Below are 12,703 nucleotides of genomic sequence, written 5' to 3'. Positions count from 1 at the left end.
GCTAAATTGACATCTAAAGGGGTTGTGCCAGCTTGCATTCCCATCAGCAATGCAGGAGTGTTCCCTTTTCCCCACCACCTCTCCAGCATAAGTTGTCATCAGTGTTTTTGATCTTGGCCATTCTTACAGGTGTAAGATGAAATCTCAGAGTTGTTTTGATTTGCATTTCTCTGATGACTAAGGATGTTAAGCATTTCCTTAAGTGCCTTTCAGCCTTTTTAGATTCCTCTGTTGAGAATTCTGTTTAAGTCTGTACTCCATTTTTGTATTGGATTATTTGTTCTTTTGATGACCAATTTCTTGAATTCTTTGTATGTTTTGGAGATCAGACCTCTGTCTGTGGGGTTAGTGAAGATCTTTTCCCATTCTGTAGGCTATCGTTTTGTCTTGTTGACCGTGTCCTTTGCTTTACAGAAGCTTTTCGGTTTCAGGAGGTTCCATTTACTGTTTTTCTCAGTGTCTGTGCTACTGGGGTTATATTTAGGAATTGGTCTCCTGTGCCAGTGCGTTCCGGTGTACTTCCTACTTTCTCTTTTATGAGGTTCAGTGTGGCTGGCTTTATGTTGAGGTCTTTGATCCATTTGGACTTGAGTTTTGTACATGGTTCATCTTAAAAGTTTTAAGCATATCAAAAAATTATTTTTTATAAAAGTAAGTCTCTGGTAATTGTTTTACAGTGGTTGGTTAGTTAGCTTGAGGAATAAAGGATTTTTTTTTTTGGTGTAGGTTTTTAAGATACTAAGGCAGTATTAAAAAGAATAAAATAATATAGTAGCATGTACATGCTCTAAAGTCAGTCATGTAGTTTCTGTGTAAAGGACTAGAACAGGTCTTTCTCACAAGTACTTAATTCTGTAAATTGAAAAAGTCTTAAGTAATGTAAATCCCCAACTCAGGCCTGCTCTGGTGAAAATGTAAGGACATTGGTCCAAGAGCCCTGCTAACATCTTTAAGACACGAGAGTGAGCACACACCTGCCTCTGACTTCACTTCTGACTGCCCGCCCCCCAATTGAAAGTAGACTGTTTGTCATACTATATATCCTGTTTACTGTTTCTCCTCCCTCTACACGCCCCGTTCCTCTTCAGTCCACTTCTCTGGATCCGTTCCCCTTCCGTCTCTCATTAGAAAAGTACAGGCTTCTAGGAGATAACAAACATAACAAAATAAAATATAAGGCAAGCAAAAACCATTCCGTCGAAATTGGATAAGGCAAACCAACAGTAGGAAAAGAGCCCAAGAGCATGCATGAGGATCGGAGACCTAGTTGTTTACATACTTGGGAGTCCTATTGAGATTCTAAACTGAAAACTGTAATATATATGCAGAGGTCCTGGTGCAGACCCACCCATGTAGGCCTGCCTTGTTCTTTGTGTCTGTTAAACTTTATTCTGAACACTCTTAACCAGTGTGTTCATGTAGTTGCTTGATTCTGCTAGTCTCACCAAAAGAAACAATTCCAGTCCCTGCCTTTGTGGAAGCTGTTTTAATAATGGAGAAAAAAAAATGTATAAGGAAAGATTTCAGTTACCTATCAGTCACAACTATTCTTAATGCCAGTGCAGCACTTTTGGCGTTACCATGTTTTAAATGTGTTGAAATGCTGTTTAAAAGCTGAGGGCATTGATAGCATCTAAAGTAGGGCTGGGAATAGGCTAATAGAGGTGCTGTTGTTTTCTCAGTTAGACTAGTGGAGTAGGTTGTGCCTGGGGACTAAATAATTGAGAGAGAGCTAGGGCCCGTTCTAATTTCAGTATGTCAACATTTTAGTTGGATGTTTCTGTTCTCAGAAAAACACATTGTCTTTATTTTAAAAATAAAAACAAAAAAAAAAACCTAAAACCTTTGTTAAGTTTTTAGTCTGAGTAGCATTTGTTTATTGGATGAGTAAATATGGTTTATAACCTACCAAAAGGTGTGTATCAAGTGGATTGAGATAGTGATTTTGAGACCTCTTCAGCTATCTCTGGTCTGATCTGTTCCATGGTTCCTTTGTCCTACAGCATCTCAGGGATTTTAATGGGTATTAGATATTTAATGGTGGTATTTTGCTTTTAGCTAAACAGTACTTCTTGAACTGATGTGTGTAAACTTCTGTTCATAAAGGTTTCTGATAAGCCGTGTTTGAAATTTTCTTAGATATTTTGGTACCTGTGATCCATTTACCACTTTGTAGCATTCGTATATACAAGAGAATTTTTAGTAAGTCATTCCAGCTGTTATAGTTTTAGTATGAAATTGGAATATTAATTAACTTTGTAGTCAAAAGTTAGATAACTAAATAGTGGCCCTTTGGATGCGTTATTAAAGATTAAAAGTATGTTTTTGTTGTTTTTCAATAAAAACGCCTTGTCTTTTTTTGTAACATTTAATGTCTCCCAGAGCAGACCTTAGGTATTCATTGTCTATGCTTTGTATTGATAGCTACACACACAGCATTGAAGCTGTCAGTTGTGATGAAGCCTTAATGGACATTACTGACATCCTTGCAGAGACTAAACTTACTCCTGATGAATTTGCAACTGCCCTCCGAATGGAAATCAAAGACAAGACTAAATGTGCTGCCTCTGTTGGAATTGGTTAGTATCTGACTTGTTATGTACTTGTTTTTACTCAGTTTGGAATCCTTTACTATCCCTTAACTTAAAGGAATTTTAATAACTTACTGCGTGTTGCAGAAGTGGTTTTTTTTTTTTTTTACCTTCTAGCATTGCTTACAGATGTGAATAACTTAAAATTGTTGGAAATGGAAGTAAAGTGTTAGAATATTTTTTCATTAAGGGAGTTAGAATCATTCTTGGTTTTCAAGAAAGGAGAGTTAGATTAACTTTCAATTCTTCTTTTCCTCAACTTTGAACAGAAACTATACCTTAAAAACAGGTTCATGGCATAGAACTTGAAGTTCAGCTTTAGTCTTCTATTCCCTTTGCTTTCCTGGTATCACATGGTCTCTGCAGCCGTAGACTCTACTTCCTCCTCTCTCCATTCTGCCTTTCGTTTATTCAGCTGTTGCTGCCACCTGTCCTCCTTATGTTGACTTTATGCTGTACCATTTAGAATTGAAAAGCGTAGGCTTTCTGTGCCACTTTTTCCTACTTATCTCGGCCTGTTCCAAACTGTCTACCAGGAAACCCTGTCTTACCATGCTCTCAGGTAGAACGCTTCACACTCTGTCCTGCAGACTTGAAAAATAATTAATAAAGCTTTCTAAGCATGCTGTTGTTTCCAGCTGATTCCAACATTCTCATTCATAAACCCTTTTCCCTTAAGTCCTTGTCTTTTGAATCAATAGGATTTAGATTGGTAACTCAGTGACATCATAGATAGGTTAATCCTACATTAATTTGAGGCAGGGGAGAATATAGACCAACCTGAAATCATGGTGAGACTATGTCTCAAAATGGGGGTTTGCGAGAGAAAGGACCAGTGATTTACGTTTTTAGAGATGTGGTGACAAACATGCTGCTGAAGCACTGGTAACTAGTAGGGTGGTCACAAAGCAGAAGAAAGAACAACTTCGGAAACTCACTTATCCTTGGTACTTCCAACCAAGTAAGTCTCTTCATTCACCACTGCCCAGTATAGAAAGAAACTTCTTTGACCAAGCTTGAGAGTAGCAAAAAATAATTTATGTGTATAAACATAAATATTTGTGACAAGTATTTTGATAATATGCCCATTTAGCAAAAGAATACTGGGTGTGTATAGTCTCATATCCACCTGGTCTGTGGCCTGCCCAGCTATGGGATGTATAAAGATTTAGAATCCTGTCCTGTGGAGCAGGCATCACATGTAATCAGAGAGCAGTGTTTGACCCCTATAGCATTCATTCCCAGTATTGCACCAAGTGAGTACATCTTCCAGCAATATTTTTAAGATGTGAAACATCACAGAATACTGAAAATTAAAACAGATGAATACATTGCCATTATTCATACAGGTACTGTCTGGCCTCCCAGACTCCCTACTGTTGACCTACAAGTTCCTATCAGCCTTTCTTCTCCTACCATCCTCTGTACTTCAGTGTCAGACACAGTTGTAATTCCTTGTTTTTAATCATATTTCTAATCTACAAGTTATTGGAATTCAAACTAAAATGCCATTTGTTAATTCACTCCTGTCTTTGTCTCTCTCACCCTAAATTTACCATTTTGAGCATTTTGGTATGACTTTCCTAAACTTGAACTTTCTTACAAGAGCCAATATATATATAGCCCAGGAAAATATATGTTATTACATGATTCTTTCATATGTTAATGCAGGACTTCCCTGGTATCTTGGTGTTTCATTCATGGAAAAGCTTACCTTAGACTGTACACCTCGTCACTCAAACTTCAGCCTCCAACAGCCCTTCTGTAGGCCCAGGCCCTCTGCTGTTTATGGTGCCTGACAATATCTCTGCCATCATTTTCTTTTTTTTCCCTAACATAGATTATTTGAGGGATTTCACATCCTGTACCAAATAACACTCACTTCCAATCCTCCCAGGTCTTCCCCCAGTTTGTGTTGTGTTACCTGTATACCCACTGGAACATGGTCAATCTCCCAGTAGCCAGCCCTTTAAGGAAGTCAGACTTGACCTGTATAACCCCTGCCAGATTCCCTCAGTTGTGGAGAGCTACATTTCAACATTCTTACCACAATTTTATTGAAGAGTTCTTTGATGCTTTCCTTTCTAGGCCGTCACTTTGGGGTAGTGAGGTGCGGGTAGGAGTTGTCCCTGTTTCTCAACTGTGAGTCTTTGGTCATGGATGCCACTGCACAAGTAGTTCCCTTGCCCTTTGCATTCAGCAGGGGTACAGATCATGGGCTTCTGGCATCAGCACTTGCCATTGACTCAGCAGTACAGATCACGGACACCATCATAGCCTTCTGCAGCAACATGGCCTTCAGGGCAGTACGGGCCAAGTACACCAATATGGTGCTGGTGGTGGCAGCAGCACAGACCACAGATACCTGAATAGCCTCCGGTGACAACACAGGTCTGGACTTCAACATGGTCCCCAGATGCTGCAGAACCAGGAACCCAGAGATAGTTCTCATAGGCAGCACAGACTACAGACATCAACATGACCTCAGGCGGCCTCCAAGGCCACCCACATCAACATGGCCTGGGACTGTGTCTGTTTCCCATATTACCATCGAGGGCCATGCAGTTGTTCATGAGGACGCCCATGGTCTGTGCCACACCATATTAAGCCATATTGATGTCCGTGGGCCATGTTTCTATCACAGTTTTCATTTCTGGCTTTCACCTCCACTTTGAAGACGTTAAAAGCCTTCTCTTACATCAATGTTTGCTTTGGGAGTTTTGTTTCCATTGTGTGTTAACCTGTTTTCTCCAGGGGTTGGAGATTTAACTGGATTTTATTTTAGCTTTAGTTTTTCTCTAAGTCTGCCACACTTCTGAGTGGGAGGGGATTTGAGACAGGGTAACCTCACTGTAGCCCATGTTGACTTCAGATTCATAACCAGTGGGCTACTTAAGCCTCCAGAGTATTAAAATTATTTACATGAGTCACCACACCCAGCCTAGCCCTTCTCCTGTAAGATCAGGGCTGTTTTCTCTGATCTACATGAGGAAATAAACATTGAAATACTTGCTTTAAAATAAAGGAAAACCTCTATTCAGCAACCTATTGGCCAAATCCTGGGATATTAAATGAAACTACTAAGTATATACCTTGTTTAAATTTATCAAAACTGAATTAGTTTTCATCATTTTAAGATGAGTGAATGACAATCTTTTTATGAAATTTTATATTTGTCTTTTTATGTGTCCCTCTTTATGAAATTTTAAGAAATAATTTTGGTTATTTCTTGAGTACTTTTTCCTCTTTCAATTTCGTAGGTTCTAATATACTTCTTGCTAGAATGGCAACTAGAAAAGCAAAGCCAGATGGGCAGTACCACCTGCAACCAGACGAAGTAGATGATTTCATCAGAGGTCAGCTTGTTACTAACCTACCAGGTAAGTACAAGTCTTTTACTAAGCATTTGCCTGTGAGAGATCACAGACATTTATACGTACTTTTCATGCCATCGTTTTAGTTATTGTGGGGCTATTTGTTTTCGCAGGCAGAGAGCCTTGATAACGTGGTTTCCTTAGGCTATCTGGATCATCCTCCCTCAGGATCCAAGTGCTGGAATGACATGCATGTCTTTCCTGTCTCTTTTTAATAAATTGTTTATGGTCATGAAAAAGAAAACAAAGTACTACATTGAACATCCTTTCAGTTGATTTATTACATATTTTATCTTTTCGCTTAGTGGATTCTCCTTTACAGTTGGTAGGTGGCCACCCTAGCATGCTAGAGGCCCCGGATTCCATCCCCAGCTCCACATTCATAAAAGCAAGCTGTTTACCCAGAGACCCATAATCCAGGCATTCCAGGAGTGGAAGCTGGGAGACCAAAGTCCAGTGTCTTGTGAAGGATTTCTTAAGTAACAACATCAGTGATTCTGAGAAATAGTTCTAGAGAAAATATGAAGTTAACTTAGTCTTTTAAGAACATTTATTTTATCATGTCTATGTTTGCTCATGAACGTGCCTTGGCGTAAGAAGACAACTTTTGCCAGGCGGTGGTGGCGCACGCCTTTAATCCCAGCACTTGGGAGGCAGAGGCAGGCGGATCTCTGTGAGTTCGAGACCAGCCTGGTCTACAAGAGCTAGTTCCAGGACAGGCTCCAAAACCACAGAGAAACCCTGTCTCAAAAAACCAAAAAAAGAAAAAAAAAAAGACAACTTTGGGGAACCGGTTCTCTCCAACTATGGGTTCTAGGGATTACATCAGGTGTGTCAGGCAAGGGCCTTTTCCCAGTGAACCATCCTCTCACCAGCCCAGCTTCCCCCCCTCTTTTTATTTTTCTTTTTTTGAGACAAGGTTTCACTGTAATTTCAGAACCTATCCTGGAACTAGCTCTTATAGACCAGGCTGGCCTGGAACTCACAGAGATGTGCCACCGCTGCCTGGCCAACCTTTATCATTTAAACCCATAATCCAAATAGTATATTTCTAAAATGAAAACAAAGGTTTAGAAATGCATTTATCTGTTCTGTGAGATTATGCTTCTGAAATGCAGTTGGAGTACAGTAGTGTGTGTGTGTGATGCCTTGGCTTTAATTCCCAGCACTTAAAGATTGATTTTGTTCTATATTGTGTTTATGAATGTGTCTGTGTGGGGATGTGTACATGCAGTTGACCATGGAGGCCATAGGTCTTAGATCTCCCTGGTAATTGTGAGCTACGTCCCTTGGGCATTGGGAATCAAACTCAGGTGCTCGGCAAGAGCAATAATTGTGTTTTTTTTTTTTTTTTTTTTTTTTTTTTTTAACCTTTGTGCTGTCTCTATAGCCCCATCTAGCACTGCTTTAAAAAAAAAATTCAGAAGAGAAAAGGACCCTTGGGCATGGTAGCATATGTTTGTAATATCAGTACCTGGGAGTTGGAGGCAGGAGGATTAGGAATTCACATCCAGCCTGGGCTGAATGAACTCCTATTTCAACGAAACAAAAGAGAATGAGGAAGAACATTAAAAATATAATTAAAGGTGGTGCACACCTTTAATCCCAATACTTAGGAGGCAGAGACAGGTGGATTTCTGTTCGAGGCCAGCCAGGACAACCAGGAATACACAGAGAAACCCTCTCTTGAAAAACCAATAAATGATAATAATAATCCCCAAATTTTGGGTTGACTTACTTAACTTCTGCATGTCATCCCTGTTCTGAAGATGGTATTTCTTATACATCTTTTCCCAAAGTATGTTTGAGAGAACATAAAGGATTCTTTGGGAGGCACAGAGAGTGTGTGAGTGTATGTGCCCAAGCATGTGAAGACCAGAGGAATATATCAGGTATCTTAAAACTCTGTATTATTTAAGATAGTCGCTCACGGAACCTGAAAAACATTTGCTAGGGTAGCTAGCTAGTGAGCTCCTGAGACCCATCTGCCTTGTCTTCTTCTACCACCGTTTCATTGTCTGAGGTTACAGGAATACATGTCCATCCTTAGATTTTATTTATTATTTTTAAGTTTTATGTGTCTGATACTTTGCCTGCGTGTTTGTATGTTTTCACCTGAATACCCGTGCTGCCTGCATAGGTGAGAAAAGAGCATTGAGTCCCTTGGAATGGGAGTTTGTGGACTTGTGAGCTTTCTTGTGGGTCCTGGAAACCAAACCCCAGTCCTCTTGAAAGATCAACAAATACTCTTATCTGCGGAGGCATTGCTTCAACCCCTGTGCCTGTTTATATATGTATTTTATATATATATATGTATATAGATATACAAGATACACAGAGAAACCTGTCTTGGAGGGAAAAAAGAAATAATCCAGGTCTTAAAGAAAGATACAAAATATTTTGTTTGGAGTCAAAAAGAGAATAGATTCTAAACCAGCACATTCCCCTTTTATCTTTTCTTTCTTCTTGGTTGGCTGTGCTGTGGTGAGGCCCTGAGCCCTGTTTACTTCCTGTATAATACAGGTGCCCCTTTTTCTTATGAACTCTGAGGTGCATTGCATTGAATCAGTAACCATTTTAGTCCTGTCTTTGAATATCATCATTCTCTCCCCACCTCCACTACAAGACCATTTCATTCTACCAGATTAGTTTTCCATATAGAGCAACTTCTCTTCCTCAGACGATGGTTCCATTAGATTAGCTTGCTTGTGCTTAGTGACATTTCAAATATGAGTAGTCACAGATAATTTCTGAAGGAGTGGGTTTCCCACATCACATTTACATATACACAGTGCAGGGTTTTTTTGACTTGGTCTGTAAATAGCACAAGTAGGTGCCAGCATCCTTTCTACTAGGATATAGATCAGCAGTCTCAACCTGAGGGTTGCTACCCCTTCAATAAACTTCTCTTTCCAGAAATATTCTTTATAATTCATAACAGCAAAATTACAGTTACAAAGTAACAGTGAAAACAATTTTATGGTTGGGGGTCACCACTACATTAGGAACTATATTAATGGGTCACAGCATTAAGAAGGTTGAGAAACACTGATATTTTCATGGTTTAAATTTGTCTGACCTTCCATACCAAAGATGCATTTAAAGTTTTATCAACTCCAGACCTGTGTCTTGTTTTACCATCTCTAGGGGTTCTCTTGGCAGGAGTATAACTTGGGTGTTTCCTGCCATTGGAGACTACTCAGCATAGAAGAAAAAGTTACATAACTATATTCAGATAAAAGATAGCAGCAGACTTTGCTCTTTTTTGATTATGTACAAAAAGCATACAAACGCATGGTTTTCACTGCTAGCTACTATGGTGCAAAGTCATTTAAGTAAGAGTTACTGTTTATCTGAGTTGCTGTAAACTGCTTTCTCAAATGTGTATTTCTTTTTAACGTATTTTAGATATGGTGTAGGGCAGCAGAGCTCCTGAGTGTCCTGGGTAGCACTGAAACATTGTGTACATTGTATGAGGCCATGGAGACTGTACTCTGGCCCAGCTGTAGGAAGAATTAATGTCACCTCTTTAAGGTGATCAGTTAGCTTTTGATAAGAGAAATGGGTCTTCTTCCCTTACTATACCATTCTTTGCTTAGCAGCCTTAGTCCAATGTCACTGGTTCCACTTTTGTTCCTTGTGAGATTTGGGCCTGTATCATCACTTCCCCTAGTTCCAGTCCAGAGTAAATGCTGTGAAACCATCATGAATATTTGCAGTTATCACAGTACAGTTCTTACTCTGTGCTCGGTAGTATTTGTGTCTGTGCTATAGACTCAGACCATAAATTCTTAAACAAGAGTCTGTAATCTTGGAATTATTCACAAAATTCTTTTTACATAAAATTTTTGTTTCATGCATGCCTAAATAAATAAATGACCAAAATTGTCAACAACTGTCTTTGTTTTCCTTTTCTTAGGAGTTGGACGTTCAATGGAATCTAAGCTAGCATCTTTGGGAATTAAAACTTGTGGAGATTTGCAGTGTATGGCTATGGCAAAACTCCAGAAAGAATTTGGCCCCAAAACGGGTCAGATGCTATATAGGTTCTGCCGTGGTCTGGATGATAGGCCTGTCAGAACGGAGAAGGAAAGGAAGTCTGTGTCAGCTGAGATCAACTACGGAATAAGATTCACCCAGGTAACATGTCTTTACATGCTCCTCTTTTAACCTCTAAAGCTCTTGATGATTAATTGGTGATCTCAAAACCTTGGAGACTTGTAAGGTAGATCTCCAGTTAAGAAATCGAGGTCTTGGGTGGTGGTGGCACATGCTTTTAATCCCAGCACTTGAGAGGCAGGTGGATCTCCATGAGTTCTAGGCCAGCCTAGTCTACAAAGCGAGTTCTATGATAGGCAAGGAACCTTGGGGGGGGGGGGGGAGAAATAATCCAGGTCTTAAGGAAAGATACAAAATATTTTGTTTGGGGTCAGAAGTGATTTGAACCGTAAATATTCTCATTACCAATGAAGAGGAAAGGGCCAGACAAATATTTTGAGTTTTAAAATTATAGTTAAAAATAGATCTCCTTCATTTTCTACCCCCCTAGTGCAGTAGTTCTCAACATTCCTAATGCTGAGACATTTTAATACAGTTAGTTCCTCATACTGTGGTGACCCCCCAACTATAAAATTATTTTTTGTTGCTACTTCATAACTGTAATTTTGCTACTCTAAAGAATCGTAATGTGTAAATATCTGTATTTTCCAGTGGTTTTAGGAGACCCCTGTAAAAGGGTTGTTTAGCCCTCAAAGGGGTCATGACCCACAGGTTGAGAACCACTGTATAGATGGTGGTAGTACAGATGGACTGGTTTGCTTTCCTTAAGAATACATATTTGGATTTAGGTATGTCTCTGAATTCAGCTCTGTAAACACTGCATATCAAGATTTGAAATCTGACAAGCAGTGGGTCTTGTGAACTATCACTTAAGAATCTGACATAATGTTGGATTTCACATTTTATCACGGAATTTAAGAACTGCAAGAGGTCAGTAATAGTATAAAGAAAAAAAAAGCAAGAAAGGAACTGCCTTAGTACTCCGTACACTGAAAACATGAGCATTTATAGTAACACACATTTCAAGGTGTATACAAATACAACAGGGAAATAAGATATTTAAGATTCAGAGCTAAGATAATTGAGAAGAACTATTGGGTTAAGTAAAAATAATATGGAAGTGGCTTTTTCCCCTCTGTCTTTGGGTAGCCAAAAGAAGCAGAAGCTTTCCTTCTGAGTCTTTCAGAAGAAATTCAAAGACGACTTGAAGCTGCTGGCATGAAGGGCAAACGTCTTACTCTGAAAATCATGGTACGGAAGCCAGGAGCCCCTGTAGAGACTGCAAAATTTGGAGGCCATGGAATTTGTGATAACATTGCCAGGTAACCTTTTTCTTTTCTTAAAAAAAAAACAACAAAGTTGGTAGTTATATTCTGTGCAAAGTATGTCAAATAAAATAAAATTAGTTTTAAACTTACCAGTCCTGATGTTGTTAAATACACTGTAGAGCCTGAGGCCAGCCCATGGTCACTTGACTTTGCTTTAATACCTATTGCAGAATACTAACGGCTGAGGGAGGGGTACTTTTTAAAGAAAAGATTTAGTTCAGTTTTTGGCGATTCAAGTGGCTGGCACTATTTTGAACTCTCTGTTGGCCAATGACATCACAATGGCTGGAATATAGGCCACACAACAGGAAGCTAGACAGGTCTCAAGGGCGAGGTTTGCTCTGTATAACAACCTTCTCAACTAAGTGTTCATGACAACATCATTTATTTCCTAGAGCAATGATTCAATCAGCTCCTGTCCTTGTCTCTTTAGGTCCTCTAAATCACTGTCATCATACTGAGTGTCAATTTCCAGCATGACTCAACAGTCCACATCAAATCACAACCACACTTGAGTTCAGCCAGCTGGAAGCCTGTGACTCTTTTTAGAGTCTCCATGCTGTTAACTTGAGTGTAGGTAGGAAAGGGCTGCCCATAAGTGAGCCAAGGAGGGACTGATGGAGTGTGTGAAAGATTGCCATGAGTAAATCATTCAGAGAACTAGCATCTCTTGTGAAATGAGCATTCTCTCTAAAAACTTGTGGAAAGCTTTTCTTCAACACCCTGACTTCTGATGTATGTCTTAATACTAGAGTTCATGTGAGGTCTATGACCAACAGGAAATCACTTTTTAGAGTGGATCTTCTATTCAGCATACTGCAGTTCATCTGACAAACCAAGTGGTAAAATCTTTAACAATGAAACCATATTTAAGGGTTACATTATTATATATCACATTAAAGGCTTTCAGTAGAGATTAGCTCATACCAAACATAAGTTGCTTATTGTATTGTGATCTTGTAAAATCTCAAATTTCCACATATACTGTGGAAACTGGCAAAGTCAAACAACATAATATATAAAATGTTTAAATATAATGTATTTTATGCATTGAAATTAAATGCAATGATAATGGAACATGTCTGTCTGAAATTGGTTCTTAAGCATTGGTTTTTGTGGGCAGGCAAGAGGGATGCAATAACAGGTCCAGTTTACAGTGTTTCTGGGAGGAACTGGGAGTGATGTGCCCTCATGCAAAAGAATCCCCAATGGCATTAAAGATATTAGGATGAGTTAAAATCATTGCCACCACATAACAGGTCCTTCAAGGTTCCTTACAGATCTAGAGTTTTCCATTCTATGGCTTTTATGCCAGGCTATAACAGTATTTGACGTAGTAGCTACATATATT

At 39.2% G+C, this 12,703-nt stretch overlaps 1 protein-coding gene across 8 annotated transcripts in view; it reads left to right on the top strand.

Moving 5' to 3' along the window:
* Rev1 (REV1 DNA directed polymerase) overlaps positions 1–12,703 on the top strand; it is a 71,843-nt gene that overhangs the window by 53,645 nt on the left and 5,495 nt on the right. For all 8 annotated transcript variants that reach the window (XM_057751168.1, XM_057751169.1, XM_057751166.1 and 5 more), the window contains 4 exons: positions 2,425–2,579; positions 5,852–5,971; positions 9,885–10,105; positions 11,174–11,346. In XM_057751168.1, the coding sequence (XP_057607151.1) occupies positions 2,425–2,579; positions 5,852–5,971; positions 9,885–10,105; positions 11,174–11,346 (669 nt within the window). The remainder of the gene's footprint in view (positions 1–2,424; positions 2,580–5,851; positions 5,972–9,884; positions 10,106–11,173; positions 11,347–12,703) is intronic.

The sequence above is a fragment of the Chionomys nivalis genome, chromosome 19 (assembly GCF_950005125.1).
Source record: "Chionomys nivalis chromosome 19, mChiNiv1.1, whole genome shotgun sequence".
Lineage (NCBI taxonomy): Eukaryota > Metazoa > Chordata > Mammalia > Rodentia > Cricetidae > Chionomys > Chionomys nivalis.
Note: the sequence above shows the minus strand (reverse complement) of the source record. Positions and strands in the feature narration are given on the sequence as shown.